The 21,512-nt window shown below is 47.3% G+C and overlaps 1 protein-coding gene across 1 annotated transcript in view; it reads left to right on the forward strand.

Moving 5' to 3' along the window:
* Cdyl (chromodomain Y like) overlaps positions 1-19,879 on the forward strand; it is a 179,148-nt gene extending 159,269 nt beyond the window's left edge. The window contains exons 3-7 of the mRNA XM_027948171.2: positions 2,724-2,980; positions 4,350-4,522; positions 10,019-10,229; positions 17,138-17,281; positions 18,242-19,879. Of these exons, the coding sequence (XP_027803972.1) occupies positions 2,724-2,980; positions 4,350-4,522; positions 10,019-10,229; positions 17,138-17,281; positions 18,242-18,400 (944 nt within the window). The 3' untranslated portion in view covers positions 18,401-19,879. The remainder of the gene's footprint in view (positions 1-2,723; positions 2,981-4,349; positions 4,523-10,018; positions 10,230-17,137; positions 17,282-18,241) is intronic.
* Positions 19,880-21,512: the final 1,633 nt, after the last annotated feature.

Below are 21,512 nucleotides of genomic sequence, written 5' to 3' on the forward strand. Positions count from 1 at the left end.
TTAGACCAGAAAAATCCCTATTGTCAGCCTCTCCTAAATGTCAGTGTCCTCTCACCTTCAGTCGTGTTTCAGTTTTCCTGAAACCAGTATTTTAACATAATCTTATCTTTTCTTTTTTTTTTTAACTACTGAGGATCGAACCCAGGGATGTTTTTTATATTTTATTTAGAGACAGGGTCTCGCTGAGTAGCTAAGTGTCCTGCTAAGTTGCTGAGGCTGACTTTGAACATGTGATCCTCCTGCCTCAGCCTCCAGAGCCACTGGGATAACAGGCATGAGACACCATGCGCGGCTATTTTAGCGTATTCTTGATTTGAATGTTTATGGTGTTCATTTAACATGTTATGTCTGTGTTTCATTGTAGTCTGGATTCTGTGCAGTGTGCCCTCTGACCTCCCCTTGCATTACCTTCCTTCCCTTCTCCACCTCTCGTAATACCCTCAGCCCTGGTGGTCTTCTGGCTCTGGGTGTGGCTCTCCCCGGCTGGCTGGCAGCAGGCTCAGTTGCCCTCAGCTCTTTCCTCTGGAGTACTGCCTGTCAGTTCCGCCATCCTCTCTGGGCACCGGTCCCCAGTAGCCATCTCCGACCCTGAAGACCCACCCTGGATAAAACCAAGTTCTCTCCCTTTCCTGCTCAGCTCAGAGGCTCAGAACATCCATGACCCATTTTTCTGTACTCAGAAGTTATTTGGCTGTGTTGACTCTAGCTTTTAATTGGAAGTGGGTCCAGGAATGGACAGAGAGAGAGGTGGGGACAGCAGGGGCAGAGCAGGTGAGGTGCAGAGGTGTGGGAGGGAAGGACAGTGCCAGGAGAGCGGTGAGAGAGGGTCTGTGGGCAGAAGAGATTGGGGAGCACTTTAAACCCAGACAGGGAGGGTTCGCAGAAGAGAAGAGGTTAAAAGAAAGAGAAAGGATCTCTCCCAAGTTCCTCAGAAGGACTGGCAGCATCCCGTCCGACAGGTAGATCATGTCAAGTGCTCTTTCAGTTAGAAGCACTTGAGCTTGCTCTCTAGGTTTGCCAGCATTGGAATGACATGGCCAAGGCCACACACTGCAGGATTGTTATAATATTTTAAAAATCATTGAATATTAGTGTTTATCCCAGTGTGCATTAGAAAAATGAACTCTGATATATCCGTACAGTAGACTACTGTGCAGTCTGAGAAAAGAATGACTTCAATGCAGAGAATAAAATAGAACAAAACACTGTCTAGTGTGCTATCATTTGTAGTTTTGAAAAGGGAGGGAAGAGAAGTACATATTTATATTTCCTTGTCTATAGACAAGGACACTGGAAGGACACCTGAGAAGCCACCCCCAGGGGCTGACTGGGGCACAGTGGCCCGGGCCCAATAGTGGGTGCAGGAGGGGGCCTTTAACCGTATATGTTTATATTTTTAGATTCTTAAAACATATACATGTATTATAACCTCTTTAAATTTTTCAGAGGATTGAATTTTTTTCATTTCAAAGATTAAAGTAGATATTATCATTTTAGCAGTTGAATGAAAGCCAAGTTGTTTTATGGGAGAGATTATTTGACTTCTGTAAAATGACCATTTATTAGTCTTTTGGTGGCAATAGCTTACTTTCTTTTACTGTGGAAGGAATATTTCTGATTCTTAGTTTTTTAATTTTTCCTTCAGAAAACTTGTACCATTGCTAATTTTACTAATAAAATCTGATGTAGTTTTCATAATCTCTTTCCTTTTTTCCCCAAAGACTTACATTCATTACCATGCTAGATAATATTTGGAGAGTTAATATATATAGTAGAATAATTATTTGTTTTAATACTTAAATTCTTACTCTGACATCTTGGTAACTCCAATAAACTATTAATTGAAACCCTTGGCTTTTATTATAATTCAGAGTGTTAGGAACTGGGGATGTGGCTCAGTGGGATGCCTGCCTAGCATGTGCCAGGCACCTGGTCAATCCCCAGCACTGCAAAAAAAAGAGTGGGGGAGTGTTCGGAATTGGGGATGTGGCTTAGTGATAGGGCACGTACCTAGCTAGCATGGCTGAGACCCTGGGTTTCATCCCTAACAAATAAATAAAAAGAAATGTTAAGTCCAGGAGACTATCTTACGGCTAATTGTTGATGGAGAAGCCGTGGCACATGGGAACATTGGTGGAATACTTTATGTGGTGGAAGAGAAGGAAGCTGGCTTCATTTACTTAAAAGGCTCTTTAAAAAGTACCACTGGGACCCTTTAAGGAAGACATCGTTAATTTCCAGTGCACCCGGGGTAGAAGTGGTCAGAAATGGCAGCCATCACTCTGCCCTGCAGACCTGGGAAGTCAGGTGCCTGCATACACGTGTCTGTACAGTCACATTCAGAAAATGGAGTTTGGGCTATACGGCAGATGGCCTTAACTCTGTTTTCTTGAATTAGTTTCCTTTTTCCTTGAGACTTCTCAAACCTAGAATAGGTACTCTTCAAGCAACCCATTCTCTTTCAATTCTGTTCTTCAAAATTCTCAAATTTTGTAGCTTCCTTTCAGTAAGTATCTCTCCATCTTTTATCTTTTAGGCCAGATAAGTAAGTGGGTGGTTTCCTTGTTTGAAGGAAACAAATACCTTAAAAGCCAACTTTCTGAAGGTCTTGATTTTTGTGTAGTCCTGGGCTGGCAGAGCATTGTAATCTAGCTCAGAGGTGACAGTGGGAGCGAGCTGGTGGTAGGACATCACAGACCACTGTGATTTCACGCTCTTGGCAGGTTCCTCTCCGTTCATGGACGCGCTAACAGCCAATGGGACAACCAACATACAGACGTCTGTTACAGGAGTGACGGCTGGGAAAAGGAAATTTATTGACGACAGAAGAGACCAGCCTTTTGACAAGCGGTTGCGTTTCAGTGTGAGGCAAACAGAGAGTGCCTACAGATACAGAGATATTGTCGTCAGGAAGCAGGATGGCTTCACCCACATCTTGTTATCCACAAAATCATCAGAGAATAACTCACTCAATCCAGAGGTGAGATGCTCCTTGGGCTGATTTGTGCTTCATGCTTCTCCACGCCCCCATTTTCCCGGCCTGCTTTGCTGAGTTGACGCTCTTCTCTGTGCTCTTTCTGACCTCCTTCTGGGCCATCTCACGATGCCCACCAGAAGTAGGAAGCAGAGGTGACTTTGACAGCTTTGCTCCTCTTCATACTTCTGGCTGTAGTGACATGGGGACAGTAGGCCTGTGCCGAGTGTCCACTCAGTTCTCTTGGGTGTGTGAGTTCTGTGCAAACAGGGAGATAGTAGCTACACCCCTGTCTTCGCTCCTCTTTGAGCTCAGGAGCTCTTTATCTGCAGGACATGGGGGACACGGGAGCCCACACAGCCTCCCTGAAGTCACAAGGGAAGTGTTTGTGTGTGTGCTTTGCCTTAGATGTCATCAGACTCTTAACAGGTTCTTTGTTGTTCAAACAAGATTAAAATGCCCTGGGTCCCAGGCTCAGGGGAGGGGGTGACATCCTAGCATACAGATACTCTTCAGCCTAGCCCAACACAACGGCCACCCGTTCATTGTTGGTAGTACCTAGAAAGTCAGCCTCCGAAGACCCAGGAGGCTGGAGTCAAAGCTAATTCCACAGAGTATCAGGACCAGAGTGTTGGGGCTCGCTCTGTACTGCACCAAAGTTTTACTTCTGGTGGTCGGTGGTTTTGTCCTTGTGAGAAGCTTGGGCAAGTTGTTTCCAAACAGAAAACCAGAGTACAGAAAGTTGTGTGTCTGGCCAGGGTCATTTAACAAGCCAGTCCAGGCCTCTCTGTACAGTTTTAGACTGCAGAGTCCCCTCGCTGGTTATTTTTAAATGCTTCAGAGAGATCCTTTTAAATGAGTTTCTGCCCTTCTGAAATTCCCTTCCGTGCTGAGTGCTTGTACTTAATGCGCTGCTGCACCGAACCGTTGAGGTCTCGGTCCCAAGCGTGTTAGGTTGTTAGGCTGATGTGAAAGAGCAACCAAGAAACAGAACTGAACTTGTTCCTTTGAACTGGTTGAATATGCCACCTGCTGTCCAAACTGTAGAAATACCCGTTGGGTACTGTGTGTGACTTGCCTTATCTTCTGACAGCCGCAGTGGCCACAGAATGGGAAGGTGATACAAATAACCTGTCTTAAATACCTGTGCCCTATTTCTAATTACTTATATAGTCATATTTATTCTCCACTCCCAGCATCCCAGTCTGCAGTTATAGAAAATAAGAAATGTGCGAATTATTTAGTCTTGGTGGGTGTAACAAACTCCATCAGGCTGGGAATGCGTCTTCCTTGCCTAGATTATTTGATAATAAAATGCTGTGGGATTCTGTATACCCAAATGCTCTTTACCACTTGAACTTATGGTGACTTTCAGGTAATGAGAGAAGTCCAGAGTGCTTTGAACACGGCCGCTGCGGACGACAGCAAGCTGGTGCTGCTCAGCGCGGTGGGCAGCGTCTTCTGTTGCGGTCTTGACTTTATTTATTTTATACGGCGTCTCACAGACGACAGGAAGAGAGAAAGCACTAAAATGGCGGAAGCGATCAGGTATGCAGAAATGGTGTGTGGTGAATGTTGGCTGGGATGTTCTGTGCTCAGTGTTCAGTCTCTGCGAGAGCAACCCAGACAGGCTTCTCGTCTCTGGGGGCACAGCAGCAGAATGAATGAGTCACCTGCCTCTTCTGTGGGCCTGGCAAAAATTCCTGCTGGCCTTGGGCTGGTAACCAGTTTCCAGGCTGGCTCCTTCCCAGAGCGCCCGGGAAGGCTCCAGTGACCAGAGGACTCTGCAGGATCATGTGTCGGCAGGCTTTCCGTTATTTGTTGTCCTCGGCCCGTGAATAAAGAGTCGTTCTCTGGGTTCCAGATAATGACTTGATAATGACCCCACCATCCCTTGGTGGGCTTTGTGACAGGCTGGCTCCTCGGTGCGGCATGGCGAGCTGCTCTGCTAGTGCAGACCCCGCTCGCTGCGGCTTGTTCCAGCTGCACAGAGACTGGATCACAGGAGAGAGGAAGACTCCCCTTTCTCACTCCACCCCACTCTTCACTTGTATGTCTTCCACAACCTTCCACTAAACAATTTCTTTTTTATTTCGTAGGATTTATTTTTTTTAATTGACAAGTAAAGATTGCAAATACTTATGGTGTACAGCATAGTGGGTGTTTTTTTGTGTTCGCTTTTTTTTAATGAGTTTTTCATTAGAGCTTTATAGTTATACATAGTAATTGGGTTCCTTCTAACAAATTCGTACGTGCATAGAAATCAATTTAAGTTCATTACCCCTCCTTCTCTCCCTTTTCCCTCCCCACGTCCCTCCCCTCTCCAATTCTCCTTCCTCTACTCCACAGGACTTTATTTTGCTTGCCTACTAATTTATATTTGGTCCTTTATATCATCCTTCTCTCTTCCTTTTCATTGTTTAACTTTAGCATCCACATATGAGAGAAAACATTCAATCTTTTGAGTTTCTGAATTTGGCTAATTTCGCTTAGCATGATATTCTCCATTTCCATTTAGTCACTGATGCCATAATTTCATTCTTTTTTACAGCATAATGTTTTGTTATATGTCTGCATTGTCTCATGTACCCATTTTTGTGGTGAGAGCATGAAATCTACTTTCTTGCAGTTTTCAGGCATACAGTACAGTGTTGTTAACTATAGTTACCATGGTGTACAGTCGTTTTCTTGACTTCAGCATTTTTAATTGTATGTTTTATATACACACACATAATGCAGATTTGTTGTAGTTCTGTTAAATAAATGGATTACACCGTGTGCTGCTTTTTGCAGCTCGCTTTTCTCCTTTCTAACTGTAGGACTTTGAGCTATTTCCACTTCCTCTGTTGGATTTTCCACTACTGTATCATAACAGTACGAAAAGCTCCCCCTAGAATCACCAATTCCGCTGTAAGCACATCCTCTCATTTATAATACTAAGCAATGTGTGTAATTGAAAGTATCTAATTTTTCAGAGGTGAATTATATGAAACGAATGAGACCAGTCACTAACCAGGGAGGCTCGTATCTCTAGCCTAAAAGGATATATCCCTATGTGACCCCCTAAGGGGTTTTGCCTTTTTAATTTATAAAAGGATAAAAAGGATAAGAGATGCAGACTTGCAGAAGGGCAATAAAGTGGATTGGATCTCTTCCAAAGCCCCAGATACTCACAGAGTTGAAGCTAAGATTTTGATAATTACTGAGCTTTGACAGGCTGAGGCTCCGAGCACTCCTTTGTGGCACTGGGCTTTCTGGTCCCCTAAACCATTCAGTTTTTGTGGGTCTGGGTATCTCTCTGTAACAGATCCCCAAGGGGCTTTTCATGGGCACTACCCACTCAGCCCACCAGAGATTCCTGGAACCCCAGGCCTCCTAGTTATGGGGTATATCTTGGCCTTTCATGATATAGTTCATAATTTTCTGACCAATCTATGTATACACCTGCATTTAGGAGGTTATTTGTTCCTTAATCTTTTGTACTTTGCCATCTTCAGGCTATCGTGATAGTTTTTTGTTTGTTTTCAGAAATAGCTTGAAATTTATAATGTAAGTATTATTTCTGTTCTCCTCCTAAATAATTTCAGATTTATGGTATAGTACTAGATTATTTAATTTGAATTAAACTTCTTGATTGATATGCACGATTCTCCCGACAGAGCCCCAGAACCTCTGTGACTACTTGCAGCTAACCCTCACTACCAGCACACCCCGCCAGGGTAAATTGCATGAATTAAAGACTCCTTATGCCTCCCATGATGACTATTTTCTGCGAGATCACACTGAATTCACCCTTAGTACTGTGCTTTTGGGTGGCTCTGCTGCAGTGAGAAAATGAGGTTTGTCCTCCAGTGCCTTTGGAGCCACAGGGACGCTCTCCCATGTGGCGCTGCCCTGAGTGCCACTGAGTCTCTGCCATTCAGCCTACTGCTCCCTCTGCTGTGGCATTGCCCTTGGCAGAGGCCACAGCTTGTGACATTGGGACTAGTACAACAAAGAAAAGACAGGTCCAGACAGATTTAGAGATCTCGTTTCTTGGACTTCTAGATGACTTTCAGTGTTTAATTTCATGAGCCCCCACTCCCATTTCTGCTCCCAACCGCCCCCACTCCGTTCTGCTCTCCTTGCTCCCCACAAAACTGAATTGGTGTTCTGCAAAAGAGCCAAATCCTACTTCCAGGAAACCTGCTTGGTTTTACTCTAAGTGAATACATTTTTGACCATGCCAATTTTTCTTAATATACTCTGGCAGGATCAGAAAAACAATTAGTTACACCACATTCACTTAACCTTTCTCTTGCTCATTTGCATTTAAATTAATTTTTATATGTGCAAAATTGGCTTACTGTGTATATATACATACATATATGTGTGTATATGTATGTGTGTGTGTGTGTGTGTGTGTGTATAATATATATATTGTTGTTGTTTCTATGTGTCTTATCTCAAATTTCTTAAAACTTTGAAAGGACCTCATCATAGCAATGCCAAAAGAAGAAGATTGGACTAAACATTAGCTTGCCAGGTAGCTAATTCCATTATTGGAATTGTTGGTGATAACCAGTTTGCAGATTCATTGTCATAAAGTGTCCAGCTCTTTAGTGATAAACACAGAATGACCAGGAATCCATTTATGTCATTAGGCTTTTGAAGTCTGCAGGAACAGTAGCTTCCTTTCAGGTGGTGGGTAAGGAAGCAGCTTCCTCTCTCGAGGAGCTAGGTGTCTTGCCCCACCAAGGAGGGAGCCCAAGGGGAGGGGCTCTGTCCCCAGATTAGAGGACAGGAGAGGGAACAAAGGAGGGGCAAAGCACCCGATCTTGACCTCTTCCCCATTCAGTCCTTCCAGTTTCAGGAATTTTATGAATAGCTCAGCTGAGAAATGGCAGGGACTAGCCATTGAAACCCTCTTGGCCTCTTTTCCCCAAACAATTCCTGGTCTCTTACCTTAGGTGAATATCTAGCTTTTTGATGTTTATACATTGGTAAATGTACTTAATTATAAATCTTTAAAGCTAATGTTATGGCATCTCTTTTCCTTCCTTGCCCTCCCCAGCATAGCCTTTAACTCAGTTAAATGTTGCATTTCACACACTTGTGTGTTTTGTTTTTAGTTTTGAATATACTTGCTTTACACCCAGCACAAGCGTTGGTCTCCTTTGATGCAGGCTGCTGAGGTCCTGTCCAGGCCTGAGGGCTGTCCCCACTCCCTACCCCTGGAGAGTTGTAGTCACAAGGCTGAGTTCTCAGTGGCCCTGAGAAGTTTCTGTTAGACACAGCATTTCTAGAAGGGTTTTGTTGACAACACAATTTTCTGGGCAGACCATGTTTTTTTCTGGTATTGTGGAGCTCACATACAAAATGGCCAGTTTCCTCCGAGAAGAGAAAATCTTTGCTCTAGAGTATGCTGGTGAATTCAGTCCCCTCCTAAAAAGAGCTTTCGGTTTCAGTTGAATTTGTTATTGCAGGCAAAAATCAAAATAAAATTTCAGTTGCAAAAAATTCAGCAGGTTGCTAAAATCCCAGTTCTGATTTTTCTTCATCTCCTTAGAAGCCGGGTTTTTGAAGTAATTAGTTCCTCTTACCGTTTCTCTACGGAATCATTTTATTATTACCCTGGTTTTATGGTCCTTTTCATGTCACTGCCAACCCTGGTGGTTCCCAGATGTCAGCACTGGGGCATGTTATACTCCACCTGAGCCTGTATGTGGAGCTACTCCAGGCATTGAAGGAGACATATTTTGGGAGCATCTGCTCCATATCATGGGGGCAAGTCAGCAGCTCTTTCCAAGGGGCACCAGTAACTGAGGGTAGAAATGTCTTTCCATCTCAAAGCCTCAAACAGCAGCACAACTGAAGTAGCTTCTCTCCAGGCTAATTTCAAGAGCCTGGCTAAGAGGTTTCCTGACCCTCTTTGTATCAGTAGACCCCATGTGATCTTGGTGACAATGCCTCAGGTCTTCTCACTTAGCAAGTCTTAGCAAGCTCATTCATTTGAATGAATGGATTCTTGCTCAATGCAAAGATCCCACAGACCTTGGGGGTCTTGCAGTGACTAGAGCTTAACAGGCTCCTTGGCTCTGTAACCCCTCTTTGCCTTGGTCTCCACACGTACTCCTGTACATGCCCACCCTCCTCGCCTCCCCATCCTGCCCCCTCCAGAAAAATACCACTCATCCTGCCAGTATTGGGGGTGGGAGCTGTTCATGCATGCTGAGTATGATTTTCAGAAATCTGAACAGATTGCTTCAAGCTTTTTAAATTGCTGAATTATAGAGCGCATCAGATGGCTATTTTCAGTTCTAACAAGGGTTCAGGTTTAGAATCCATCCAGTGTGAAAGCTCTCTTTATTGTGCATTTCCAATCTAGACCTTGAACTGCCTTAAAGGGATTATCTTGAATTCATTTTGGTGTATGTTTACCCTTTTCTCCACTGTGTTAAGTCATAATAAGAAACAACTTCTCAGCGTAGCCTCTGGGATTGGGAGGAACGTGCTCATTCCCAATATGGTCTGACACCATCTCCCCAAATTGAAAAGCAGCTTACTTTTCCATCCAGATCCTAAAGCAGTGTTGACTCTTTAATAAAATCTGCCTGCTCTGCGGCGGCCATCCCACTCCTGGTCTTGCTCTCCTTGAGTTGCTGCCAAGTGGAGTCTGCTAAAGGGTCAGCAGGGGGTGTGGCCGTGTGCCTGCTGGACCTGCGGTTCTTGTTTTCTGGTCTGGTGTCTGAGCCATCCTGCTTCCACACACCCCAGGTCACTCACTCAGTCTAGTTCAGTCCAAGTTCAGGATGAATCTGTTGTTCCCAGATGACTAAGGAGCTGCCCCCTGGGTTGTGTCCTGGCTCTTGTTAAGCCTTTACGACACTCAGTAAATAAATCCGAAGTTCGAAACTTCTGGGAGAGGGCCTTCAACAAATTTCAGCTTATAATGATTTCCACAGAGTTTACATCTTGGTAAAAACTGAGTTCCATAATAGATTTTTTTTCATCTGCTCAAATATGCAATGTTTTGAGTAATTCCCCATTTATTTTTCATTTTAGAAACTTCGTGAATACTTTCATTCAGTTTAAGAAGCCTATTATTGTAGCAGTAAATGGCCCTGCCATTGGACTAGGAGCATCCATATTGCCTCTTTGTGATGTGGTTTGGGCTAACGAAAAGGCTTGGTTTCAAACACCCTATACTACCTTCGGACAGAGTCCAGATGGCTGTTCTACCGTTATGTTTCCCAAGATTATGGGAGGAGCATCTGTGAGTACCTTTAAAAAAAAAAAAAAAAAAAAGATCATTCTAGAAAATGTCCTGAAGAAATTTAGTGTGGTTGTTGTTTTTCTCAAAATACAGTGTGTCGTTCTGTGGGAACTATCCATCAAATACACTTGTAATGGAGATTTTGGTTCATGGGACATTATGATACTATTTTGCATCCTTCTCTAGAGAAGGACCCCATTCATACAGAAGCCTTCAACTTTGCATAACCAACACTGATAACACTGATAATTCCCCAGGTGTAAGCCAGACAACAGAGTTTACAACTGAAAAATTCTTTACCTAATAACCCATAAACCTTGCACTTGTCAGGAAAGCAATGGGGGAGCATAGTTGCAAAGGATAAAAGAGGGGGTTTCCCATGTGATTTTAGTTTGATTTTTTTAACTGTGTGAACAAACCCACCATAGCATGTGTTTGGTAGGTTTTGATTCCTTGCGCAGAAACACAGTGACACACGTACCTCCTTCCTTGGTCCTTGAATTAGGGCAAGGGGCAGTGCCACTGGTGTGCTTCCCCAGAAGCTGACAAGTTGGAGGCAACCAGTGGGCACCTGTTGAGAGACAGGGAGGACATGAGACTGCAGCTCTGCCATACCCGGGGGCTCTGGAGCCCATGTGGTCTGGACAGGGTGGCTCTGCAGCTGAGGGAGTCCCCACAGAGGCCAATGGCTGCCGGCTGGTGGCATCACCCACAACGGAGGCAAGACCTCCCTTGCAGGGTCACGTGGCACATCTCCATCCAACACAGTCCAGCCCACTGCTGCCGGGATCCCCCTCTTCCCAGGGCAGTCCTAGAGGACGAGGTCAGGCGGTAATAACTGTCCAAGACTATCAAACTGAGGGAATGGGGGCCTGAGGGAGGAAGAGGACATTTGCACCCTCTCGTTATGGGCTGTGAGAAAAAGAGCTTTTCAGAGGAGAGACTCGTGGTCAGAATCCACCAGCCAGGCCTGTGGACCTCAGTGCACCAGGCGTGACACCTGCGATGGCACAGCTTCCATCACAGCACTCCTGCCAAAGTGCACTGCTCAGTCTAGTCACCAGGAAAACCCGACAGACCCGGGCCGTGGGGCAGTCTGCAGTACTGAGCAGTGCTCCTGAGAAGTGTCAGCGGCATGGAGACACTGAGGCTTGTGGACCATTGCACCCAGGAGGACAGGGGATGGGACAGCTCAAAGCAGTCCTGGGATCCCAGGTCAGAAAAAGGGTTTGAGTGGGGAAACTGGCCAGAGTGGTGCAGGTGAGTCGTGTGATGTCAGTGGTGACGCCCAGGGTTTGCTCCTCCTAACAGGTAGGTACCTGTTAATGTAGGGAGGCCTGGGCCAGCTAATGGGAACTCCTACACGTTTTGATAATGTTTCCATAAGCCTAAATGTGTTCCAAAAGTAGAATACTCCCCCACCCCACCCCACCCCCTAAAAAAAAACCCGTGAGGAGGAGGAATCTCCTCCTTAGAACAAGCAGCAGCCCGCTGCCACTCGGGCCTTGGCCATCCTGCTTTTCAGCTAGATGTGCCCTCACCACATTCTGCTGGTGTCATTACTAACGGGCCCAGGCCTGGTCACCTTGCATTGCTCAAGCCAGAGTGGTACCACTGGGCAGGGCAGGACCTAGAGTGTCCTGTTTCACCTTTGCCCCAGGCCATGCATCCTTCCAGCTGGGGACACAACTTGTAGCAGGTGTTGGGTGTGCTGTATGCACCACGAGTCAGAAAACAGTCCTGTGCCCAGGGAACACACTGCCACCTTGGTGCTCTGCCTGCCCCTGGTCTGCGGACCCTCCATCAGGCCACAGCTTCTGTAGATGCTGTGTGTGGCTCAGCCAGACGGCCCCGTGGTCCTGGCCCCCTCCTGTAAGTCCCTCACCACTAGGAGGGTCTTCTGTTCGGGCATGATGCTCTGTGGCACTCTGTGCTGGTGGACTAGACCCTCCCTAAGCCTCAGACCTGAGGGCCTGCTATTACCAGGCAACACTGGGGGCAGGGGTGGGACATTCCCATTGGCACCACCAGGTGCCAACTGGGTGCGCTTCTAAGAACAGTGCTGTCCAGGCTGACTTGGAGGCAGCAGTAGCTAAAATCACCTTGGCATTCAGGGTCCATGCTGTGGAAACCATCCCTTGCTCAGTTCATAGGGCTGTCAGTCCTCACGGGGATGGCTGCAGTCAGGACGACAGCCCAGCCAGCCATCCAGGCCCCCCACCCCTGCTGTGGATCAGTGTTCTAACTGGATCTCCTGCTGCTGCTCCAGGTGCACCCCCCAGTTGGTAGCGTTTCCCCTCATCGCAGTTCTTTATGTCCACGGCCCTGTAAGGCATCAGTCAAGTTGCTGTTCCCCTTTGGCTTGCATACCCGCACACTGACTATGCATAGTCACAGGGAATGCCCCGGTGGCCACAGGTATGGGCTAAGGCAGGACACCTGTGCAGCAAATGTGGGAGCCTGCGCCTGCCACTGGCCCTGCCTGGCCTCACACCTGTGGGTCTGGTGTGACTCAGCTTCTGGTGGACGTTGCTGACATGTGTTTGTTTGGTGCCCCATGGCCACACACTCTAACTAAAGTCCCAGCCAGCACAGCAGGCACATCTTTCCCTTCTGAGACTAGCACCACCTTGTTCCAGGGCGTTGAGAACTATCCTGTGATCCTGCCCCTGGCTCTTCCACGTGATGTCCAATCCCACCCCCTCCACTGTCAGCCACAGCTGTCCTGGCCCTCCTGCTCAGCTCAGAGTGAGTCCCCACTCTCAGCACCATCCAGGAGTGAGGTCACACCATTGATCCTTCCTGTCAGGCCCTGGGCCATATGCCCTTAGAATGAGACCCACAAGTCTTCCACTGCCCCCACCGGTACCTTGTGGCTGGCTCTACGATTACTCTCAGGGAGGAGACAAGTTACAGGCCTGACACCTGAGCGAAGATGGGACAGGTCTTAGGGGTCTCAGTTTGTGGAGGATGGGACAGGTCTCAGTATTGTCTTGAGAGTGAACCCACATTGCCTTCAAGCAGGGCAGCGTGCTGTTAGTGGGGACAGTTGGACCATTCTGTGGACACATAGGGTCAGAGGAGTCTGAAGTTCAGGGCTTGGAGGCATCCACCCAGAGGTCCCATGCCACGTTCTGTGGTTCCCTAACAGACCTACCTTAGGCGGGGACACGTTGAAGGCCCCTGTGCGGGCACCACTGGTACTCTGCCTGCCCAGCAGCGGGCCTCCTTGCCAGCCAACAGGAAGCCATCCAGCCCCCGAGTCCCTCCCCCCGCGTTCATTCTGTTCCCACCTGCCACAAGTTCACTTCTCTGGAAGCTGAGGTGGAGTTTGCAAGTGGGATTTGGTGAGTTTGGTGTCATCGTCGGTGGAAGGGCAGGAGGAAGCAGGGTTGGGCAGAGGGCAAAGCTGGGGTGCAGCCCTGGCAAAGCCTTGTCCAGCCCCCGAAGCTCTGGAGCCTACATGGCCTCATGGTTACGCCACACTTGGCTACAGTAGCAGCCCCAGGAAGGGCCAGTCCATGGGTAAGGCCAGCTGGAAGCTCTCAGTTGCCTGCTGACCTTCTCCCAGCAGCTGGGCAGCCAGCATTTCCCGGGCTGGGGGCGTATTTTTGTCTACCCCGGGGAGTGCTCCATGCTTCCCACATGAAAGCTCGGGTCATCTGTGTTGTCCGTCTTGTCCGCATCACCAGGCTGCACCTACCTGCCGCTGCCTGGTTCCAGGTTCAAGTCATCACTACAATTTCTTTGAGTGAGTTCTCACTGTGGATAGGTGGTTTCATAATAATCCTGGCGTAGAGAATCCTTATCAACAATAACATCATGCGAATAAGCTCATTTGGGGTTTCTCTATAGAGATTGAAGTCTGAGGATTTTCTCTCCTGTTGTAGGACCTGAGAATATTTGTGAGGTGTAGGTGCACGGGAAGGGCAGATCTGGGGGAAACAGGCAGACTTGGACATCAGGCACCTTTTGGGCAAAGGCATTTTGGAAGTGGAGCCCTTGGGCCACGTGCTGCTTGGCGATGGGGGTCTTGGTATTCACTGCTTGGCAGGATTTGTAGATGGCTTGGATTTGGCCAAATCATATACAAATCTGGGTCAGTTGTCTTCCCCACTGGACAGGTCTTGACAAATAGATACATTTGGTTCCCCTAGAATGTACCTGGGGCAACTTTGCTCACCCCAGGGCATGGGGCAATGTCTGTCTGGAAATGTTGTCTTGGTTGTCCCAACTGAGGAGATGCTGGTCAGCCTCCTCCAACACACACAGCAGCCCCCACACCAAAGTTAATACCATCCCCGAATGACTCCAGAGCCCAGAGAGAAACTGCTCTGAGCAAGAGGGAGGATCCTACACTTCACACCTGCAAATGCATCAGATTTCAGACAGAGTATTTGAACCTCTACAAAAAGTAAATAAGTGGTGTTGAGGTGTCGCTTATTGGGGTTGCTCTTGTTGAAATGATGCACTTACTTTTTTGAACTTTGGGTGTATCTGAGGCAAGACTGAAGATAGACATGGGGATCACGTGATCATGAAGCAAGCTAGGAGCCCTCCATCCACTGCCGGGGAGATGACGCTTAGCCGCAGGTGCAGCCACACCATGACAGTTAGCTCAGGAGGCCATTCTATGGGTCACCCTCCTTGTCCCCAGGAGACATTCACGGGGTGCCTACTATACTCCAGACACTCTGCAAGGTCACAGATCAGCCTGTGACCCTCCACCCCACCCCCAGGAGCCTACATGCTTGGGGAAGTTGTGCACTTTGTGACTGACACAGAGTCTCGGCTGAGGAGAGCACAAAGAAGGACCCAGGCCCACAAACAGGCCCCACTTGTGAGCTTGGACCACTGAGTCCTCATGGGGCATTTGGCTGGAGCAGTGCCCAGTCAATGGCCATGTCCTTCCCTGAGTTCACCAACAAGAGCTGCCCTCCTGGGGCATTTACAGATGGCGGCCCCAGGAGTAAGTGGCAGAACCCCAGCCACAGCTGCTCTTGTAGGTCGAAACCCAGACCCTCCGCCACTCCCCCCCCCCCCCCAAGCTCTCCCTGTGCCTCTTCGTGTCCTTTTGGCCGAGGCCTGTGTTTCTCCTTCCTCCAGCATTCCTCCTCAGGTCCAGGTCTCACACGGTGACTTGTAGACATTTGGACAGTTCTGACCACATGAGTTGTTTCTGTGGGTCATCTCCCAGGGTCTCGTGTTCAGTCCACAGCTAGTGAATTTCCCAGAGACCACAGCTTGGCAAGTCTGTTATTTGGGTAGAAGTTTAAAACCTCCCATTTTATGACTAGTGAAAATGGGGGCAGGGGCAGTGGGTGCCCTGATTCAGATGGAGTCTATTAGTTTTTTCTTAATGGTTGCTTGGTGGTTTTAATGACCAAGTGAACCGTTGCCTATGTGAGGCCACCAGGGTCAGCCCCAACGTTGATACTCTGGGGTAAATTCAGAAATGCCCTTGGATGTCCGGCACATCCAGCCATCCAGACTAGAGAAAGCTAGGGTTAGGGAAGGACTTTCCACCGTCGCAGTGCAGAGCCGGCTGGGCTCAGAGGAAGACAGACCCCCGGGGCAGTGTGCTTGCAGGAGGGGAGGGCAGTTCTGATTGGCGGGACCAGGGAAGGCAGCCGTGGGAGGGATGGAGGAGAATCCTCCCCGGCCAGGCGGTCCTGGGTGTGGGAGGCCCAGCTCAGGCTCTGGTTCAGGTGGGTCTTGTTGGAGAACATCGTCCTCCTTGACCAAGGGATTGAGTGGTGTTGTCTTCACTGTACACTGAGACAAAATCCAGGAAAGCAACAGTCAGTCACCCTGGGGCGCATCACCGAGCCTGCCACAGGGGCCCTGTTCCGGCTTCCTTCCTCGCTGCCCTGGAGTCTGCCTTGAGAAAAGCTGTCTTCACAGCCAGCAGCGAGGTCGTGTCACGTTAGGGAGCTGTTCACTCCACCGGGGGCTGAGCACTCTTCACACATCACAGCTTTGTCCCAAGACTGAGCCGTAGAGCAGGCTGCACTTTGGGAGAAGCTGAGGACCTGGCAAACTATCTCGTGAGGAGCCTGTCCCCGACTCTTCTGCCCCTCTGCTGAAGGGCACACACCAGCCACACACTGCCTGTGCCCACAGCCTGCACCTGCAGGGGACAAGCAGGGCCCACAGGGGACACACTCAGTGACTGTAGGCCTTCCTGAGAGGACTTCGCTCGTGGTCAGGTCTTCTTCCCAACCGGGGAAGGGGTCATCTCAGGATGACCATGGGCAGGCAGTTGTCATGTTAGGCCACTCCAAAGCCCGTCAGGTGCGTCCTTCCCTTCTTGCCTCTCACAGTGTGAGCCGATCCACACACAGTCTCCAGGCACCTGAAAAGTGACCTGGGATCCAGGACAAAATCAGTGTCAATTATACATGTGGGTTTTTTTAAACAAAAGCAAATGTTAGCTTTGTCCAGTGGGTCTCACGTTAGCCCTCTTAAACAGATCACAGTGATTTGGGACACACTGGGGTCCTGCCTGGATCATTTCGCATTTTAATATCCAGGTGACAGTGTGGCCTTCAAAGCTTCAACCCCCAGCACACTGCCACCAAAACATTGGCTCTGTGTCTGGAGAAGAGGCCACCCCGTTGGCCTAGTCCTGGCTCGGGTCCTGGGTTCTGATTCGCCTAGCCTTACTTAGGGCTCACTTCCCCAGAATTGGTCTTAGGGACTCTCTGAGGTGACCCCACTCTCCCAGTAGGCCCCACTCTTCGTGCCCTCGCACGTGGTTTATTCTTGGTGGCCCCTGGAGGACACGGCAGATTCCAGCGTTTTTAAATCTCCGTCTCAGTTTGGATTTTGAGTGGTGGGTTCTGGGGATGGGTCTCCCCTGCTGCCTTCTCCCCAGTGTCACACCCCGTGAACACTTCTTGTTTCAGGCAAATGAAATGTTGCTCAGTGGGCGGAAGCTGACTGCACAGGAGGCTTGTGGCAAAGGCTTGGTCTCCCAGGTGTTTTGGCCAGGGACCTTCACCCAGGAAGTCATGGTTCGGATCAAGGAACTGGCCTCGTGTAACCCAGTGGTACGTGCAGTTGGTTCTTTCACCTGTATATCCTGAGTATATCCTGAGTCCCCCACACCGCAGCACAGCCACCTTCCAGCCCAGTACTGACAGGCCACAGTGGGTGCTGTCTCCCCAGACCTGTGCACCTGGTCCCCCTATGAATATCCCCCCAAATTAAAGGGGTAGACTTCATTTTGAATTAGTAATTTAAGGTGTCCACTGAATGTCTACCACAACCAGCACTGATACCGTTCTTTCCTGCTGGTGAAGCCCCTTCATATAATTACACTTAGTGTCCCCCACACTCGGTGAGCCTATTTTGTTGTTGTTTAATAAATGTGCTGAATAATAATCTTCTAACAAATTGCATTTAACACATTATAGGATGAAATGTTAACTGCCATAACTCTCATCTAAACTTGCCCAGACATCTGAACAACCTTCATAATTAAAATTAAACTTTGTTTAGAAAATGTGCTCAACAGGTGTTCTCAAAGTATCAAGGGAGTGGACATCCAGTTCAGGGGTCCACACCTGCCTATGACAGTAGTGCAGTAGAGTCACCTTCCACATCCATAAGGAGTGGTTCCAGGCCTCCCCGTACCAAACTCCTTGCGTGCTCAAGTCCCCTATATAAAAACACCTTGGTATTTGCCTCCTATAAAGCCTAATGCACTGTAAATACTACTTTGGTAGGTGTTTTATACCTTTATTATTGAGAGAAGAAAAGGTCTGTACATGTTCAATACAGGCACTGATTTTTTCAAATATTTTCAGTGCCGTGTTGATAAGAGTCCACAGATGTGGAACCCACCGGTTCAGAGGCCAGCTGTCCTGACGTGTGTGGGGGCCCTGGAGGTGGGCTGCTGGCTCTTGTAACAAGTAGTGGCTCGGGTTTGACGGTCTCCCCAGGTGGGGACGCAGGGCCAGTGCCCGCAGAGGTCAGCATGCTAACTTGCCCCCTGCTGCCCGCTGCAGGTGCTGGAGGAGTCCAAGGCCCTCGTGCGCTGTAACATGAAGATGGAGTTGGAGCAGGCCAACGAGAGGGAGTGTGAAGTGCTGAAGAAAATCTGGGGTTCGGCCCAGGGCATGGACTCCATGTTAAAGTACTTACAGAGGAAAATCGATGAGTTTTGATCGGCAGGCCATGAGCCAGCAACCCTGAAACTGGTCTGAGCAGGACATCGGCGGCTCCCAGTTGCCACGATCCATCCTCACAGCCTGAAACAAGTTTACCTGTAGCACACGTTAGAAGCAGGGCTGGGAACATCCAGGCTATTTATTATCGAGGAGTTTTTAAGTACTGTAACTTTCAAATAAATAACTACAAAGCTCCTTTGTGCAAACGTCATTATTTTATACTTATATACTCACAAGTATAAAAGTATAATGGGGAGCACTAGGCTGCTCTTGGACGCTCTAACTTTTGTTTCCTTTGGCTAGTACTGTATAAAAAGAGAATTGTGTTGTATTCATTTTGGGTGATAGAAAGTCTGGAATAATGTTTATTTTCCTCATTTTTTTTTTTTACAATTTTCCTTCTCGAACACAGAATCTAAAGGGGTATTAGCCAACCTCATCTCCCCCTCCCCCAAATAGAGATACAAAAAGACCTGAGACGTTCCTTCGTCTCCAAGGGGAGCGGTACAGATACCTCAGAGATGGAAAATTCTAAATCAAAAGTAAGACTTACCTTTAAGGAAAAGTAGTTCCGCTGAAAGACATAAACATGCACTTAGGATTTATGCTGAGATGTCGATTGATTCTTCTTTCTTATTATGTCTAGTTCTTACCCAGTTAACATGAAGAAACCACTCTCTCCAAGAAAGCTTGTTTTACAGTATTAGTGAGTCACTGAATAGCCTCAGTATGAGTATCTAAGTTATGAGTTAGTCTTAGTGGGTTTTAAATAGTTCCTCTGACCCTTTGGGAAAATAACTACATAAGCACTTCTTGTTGCTGGGTGAGAAATACTCTGTTATATACAGTTTTTGGTTTTCTATCTGCAGATATGATTGAATTACACCAAAAAAAAAAGTATTTTTATGTTTATAAAGTGTAATTTTTAGGTTCACTTAGAATATATTTTATTTAATAAGTTAAAATTCTTTTGGCACACTATTAAATACAGAAACTCCTTTCCAAACAAAAAAGAACTACCTTATATTCAACATTTAATGTTCTTGGTCTCTGCTTTTATGTCTCCACCACATCCTGAGTACAGTTCAGTGTCCCAGAGTGCCCTGTGTGGACGGGGACGCGCATTCCTTTCAGGAGTGGGGACTGATTCCTGACGACAGACGCCTGTTATTAGTAAGGCTTCTGGGCTTGCAATCATATTGAATGTATGAAGAATGAAATAAAATCAAAACCTTATTTTTGTACAGTTTTGAAGTTTATACTTAGAACTGACCCCCGCCCCGACCACGCGGAGAACTGTACAGTGTGTAAATCTGCCTTTACTTGGATTGATTGGTACAGTATTTTTGCATCTGTGGGACCTACTTTTTGTTCAGTAGTTTGAACTATATATAAACTGTACAATCTGTAAAGTTTTTATAGAATAAATATTCAGCTGTGAAAACTGGTTAAATAAAACTAATATTTCTTAACACATTTGAAATGTTTCTGTGATTCTTCACTTGCAAGGTTTCTCCTGAGATGTCTTCTCTGATCTTTTCTGTGAAATAGAAAAATGTACTAAAACGTCTGTGCAGTTTAGTGGGATGAATATACCTGTGTAACTCTCCACCAGGCAGGAAATAGGATACAGCCAGTCAGATCCTTCCAAAGCCCTACCCCCGCCCCAGCCAGGGACCACTGCCTGCTTCTCTATCCAAGAAAATATTCTTAAAATATGTTGCTGAGGTCTGTCAACTTGATACATTTATGTCATATCAGACATAAGTTCTATGATTTGGCTCTGTGACTTATTTCTTCTGTACCCACACCTGCAGTGTAGGTATTTTCGTTCCTGTCTTAGAGGAAGGAAGCTTCCCTTTTTAACATTTGACCCAAATCACAAAGGTAATCTGTCAGGGATAAGACCAGGCTTAGGCCAGGTCAGTGTGGCAAAACCCGTATTCCAGTAACGACCCCTGGTTCTGTCTGCTTTCTAGAATTGACCACTAGGGAACTAGCCCAGTAGATTCTCAGGGTAGGAATCTGGCTCCATCAGCCTGGACGTGGCTGGTCCAGGCCCTGTCCGCCCTTCTCTGAAGCACTTGGAGGAACACTGGCAACGTGGGTGAAGTTCTGAGATTCACACCCAGTCGGTGAGGGTGGAAGGAAATGCAAACTTTGATATTGGAAGTCTAAATTGGTACAATTTTATAGAATTGGATAGTCGCTGTCAAAATAGATCACTGAAAACCTGGACCCAGCAATTCCATTTGTAAGGAATAAATTCCTTAAATACAAATCACCTTAAGGAATAAATTCTTACTGGAAATGTGAGAAGAGAGATCTATATGCAGTTCCATTCATCTCAGGATCGTGCCTAATGGGGAAAAGTTAGGAACAGCCCATGTGTCCAACAATAGGGTTTTGATTAAGTAATGACAGACAGTTCCTGACTGGAAATGGTTCGACTTCTGGTTTTGCAGCTTCGTGATGGTGCAAAGACAATACACAGCCAGTAGAAACTGTACTTTGACTTTTGAGTCTATGTGGTCTAATACTCTTGTGAGGCTGGGCAGTGGCAGCTGTCAGTCAGCTCAGCAGGCACCAGGGAAACCACCAGCACCCTGCAGCGTGCCTCAGGTTACGTGTGGTAAATGCATTTTCAGCTCACAGGGTGATTACAGCTGTGTGTAACGACCACCCGATGGAATACACAGCTATTGAAAAAGAACGGAGCCCCACCTGGTGGCACACACCTGCCATCCCAGTGACTTGGGAGGCTGAGGCAGGAGGGTTGCAAGTTCAAGGCCAGCCTCAGCCATTGAGTGAAGCCCTAAGCAGCTTAGTGAGAACCTGTCTCAAAAAATTAAAAAGGACTGGGGATGTGGCTCAGTGGTTAAGCACTCCTGGGTATAATCTCTAGTACAAAAAGGAAGGAAGAAAAAGAATGGGGTATTTATAAAATAATATACTGAAGACAGCAACAATATCTTATGTTTTTAAAACCTTAAAGGGATATGCACCAAAACCAAACTATGCTCTTGTGTCTATTAGGTCCTCTTCCCTGGTGTTTCCCTGCTCCTGGTTTAAAGACTGCTCAGTCCCCTCCACCCAAGAAGCAGAGGGT

Source organism: Marmota flaviventris, chromosome 6 (genome assembly GCF_047511675.1).
Source record: "Marmota flaviventris isolate mMarFla1 chromosome 6, mMarFla1.hap1, whole genome shotgun sequence".
Taxonomy (NCBI): Eukaryota; Metazoa; Chordata; class Mammalia; order Rodentia; family Sciuridae; genus Marmota; species Marmota flaviventris.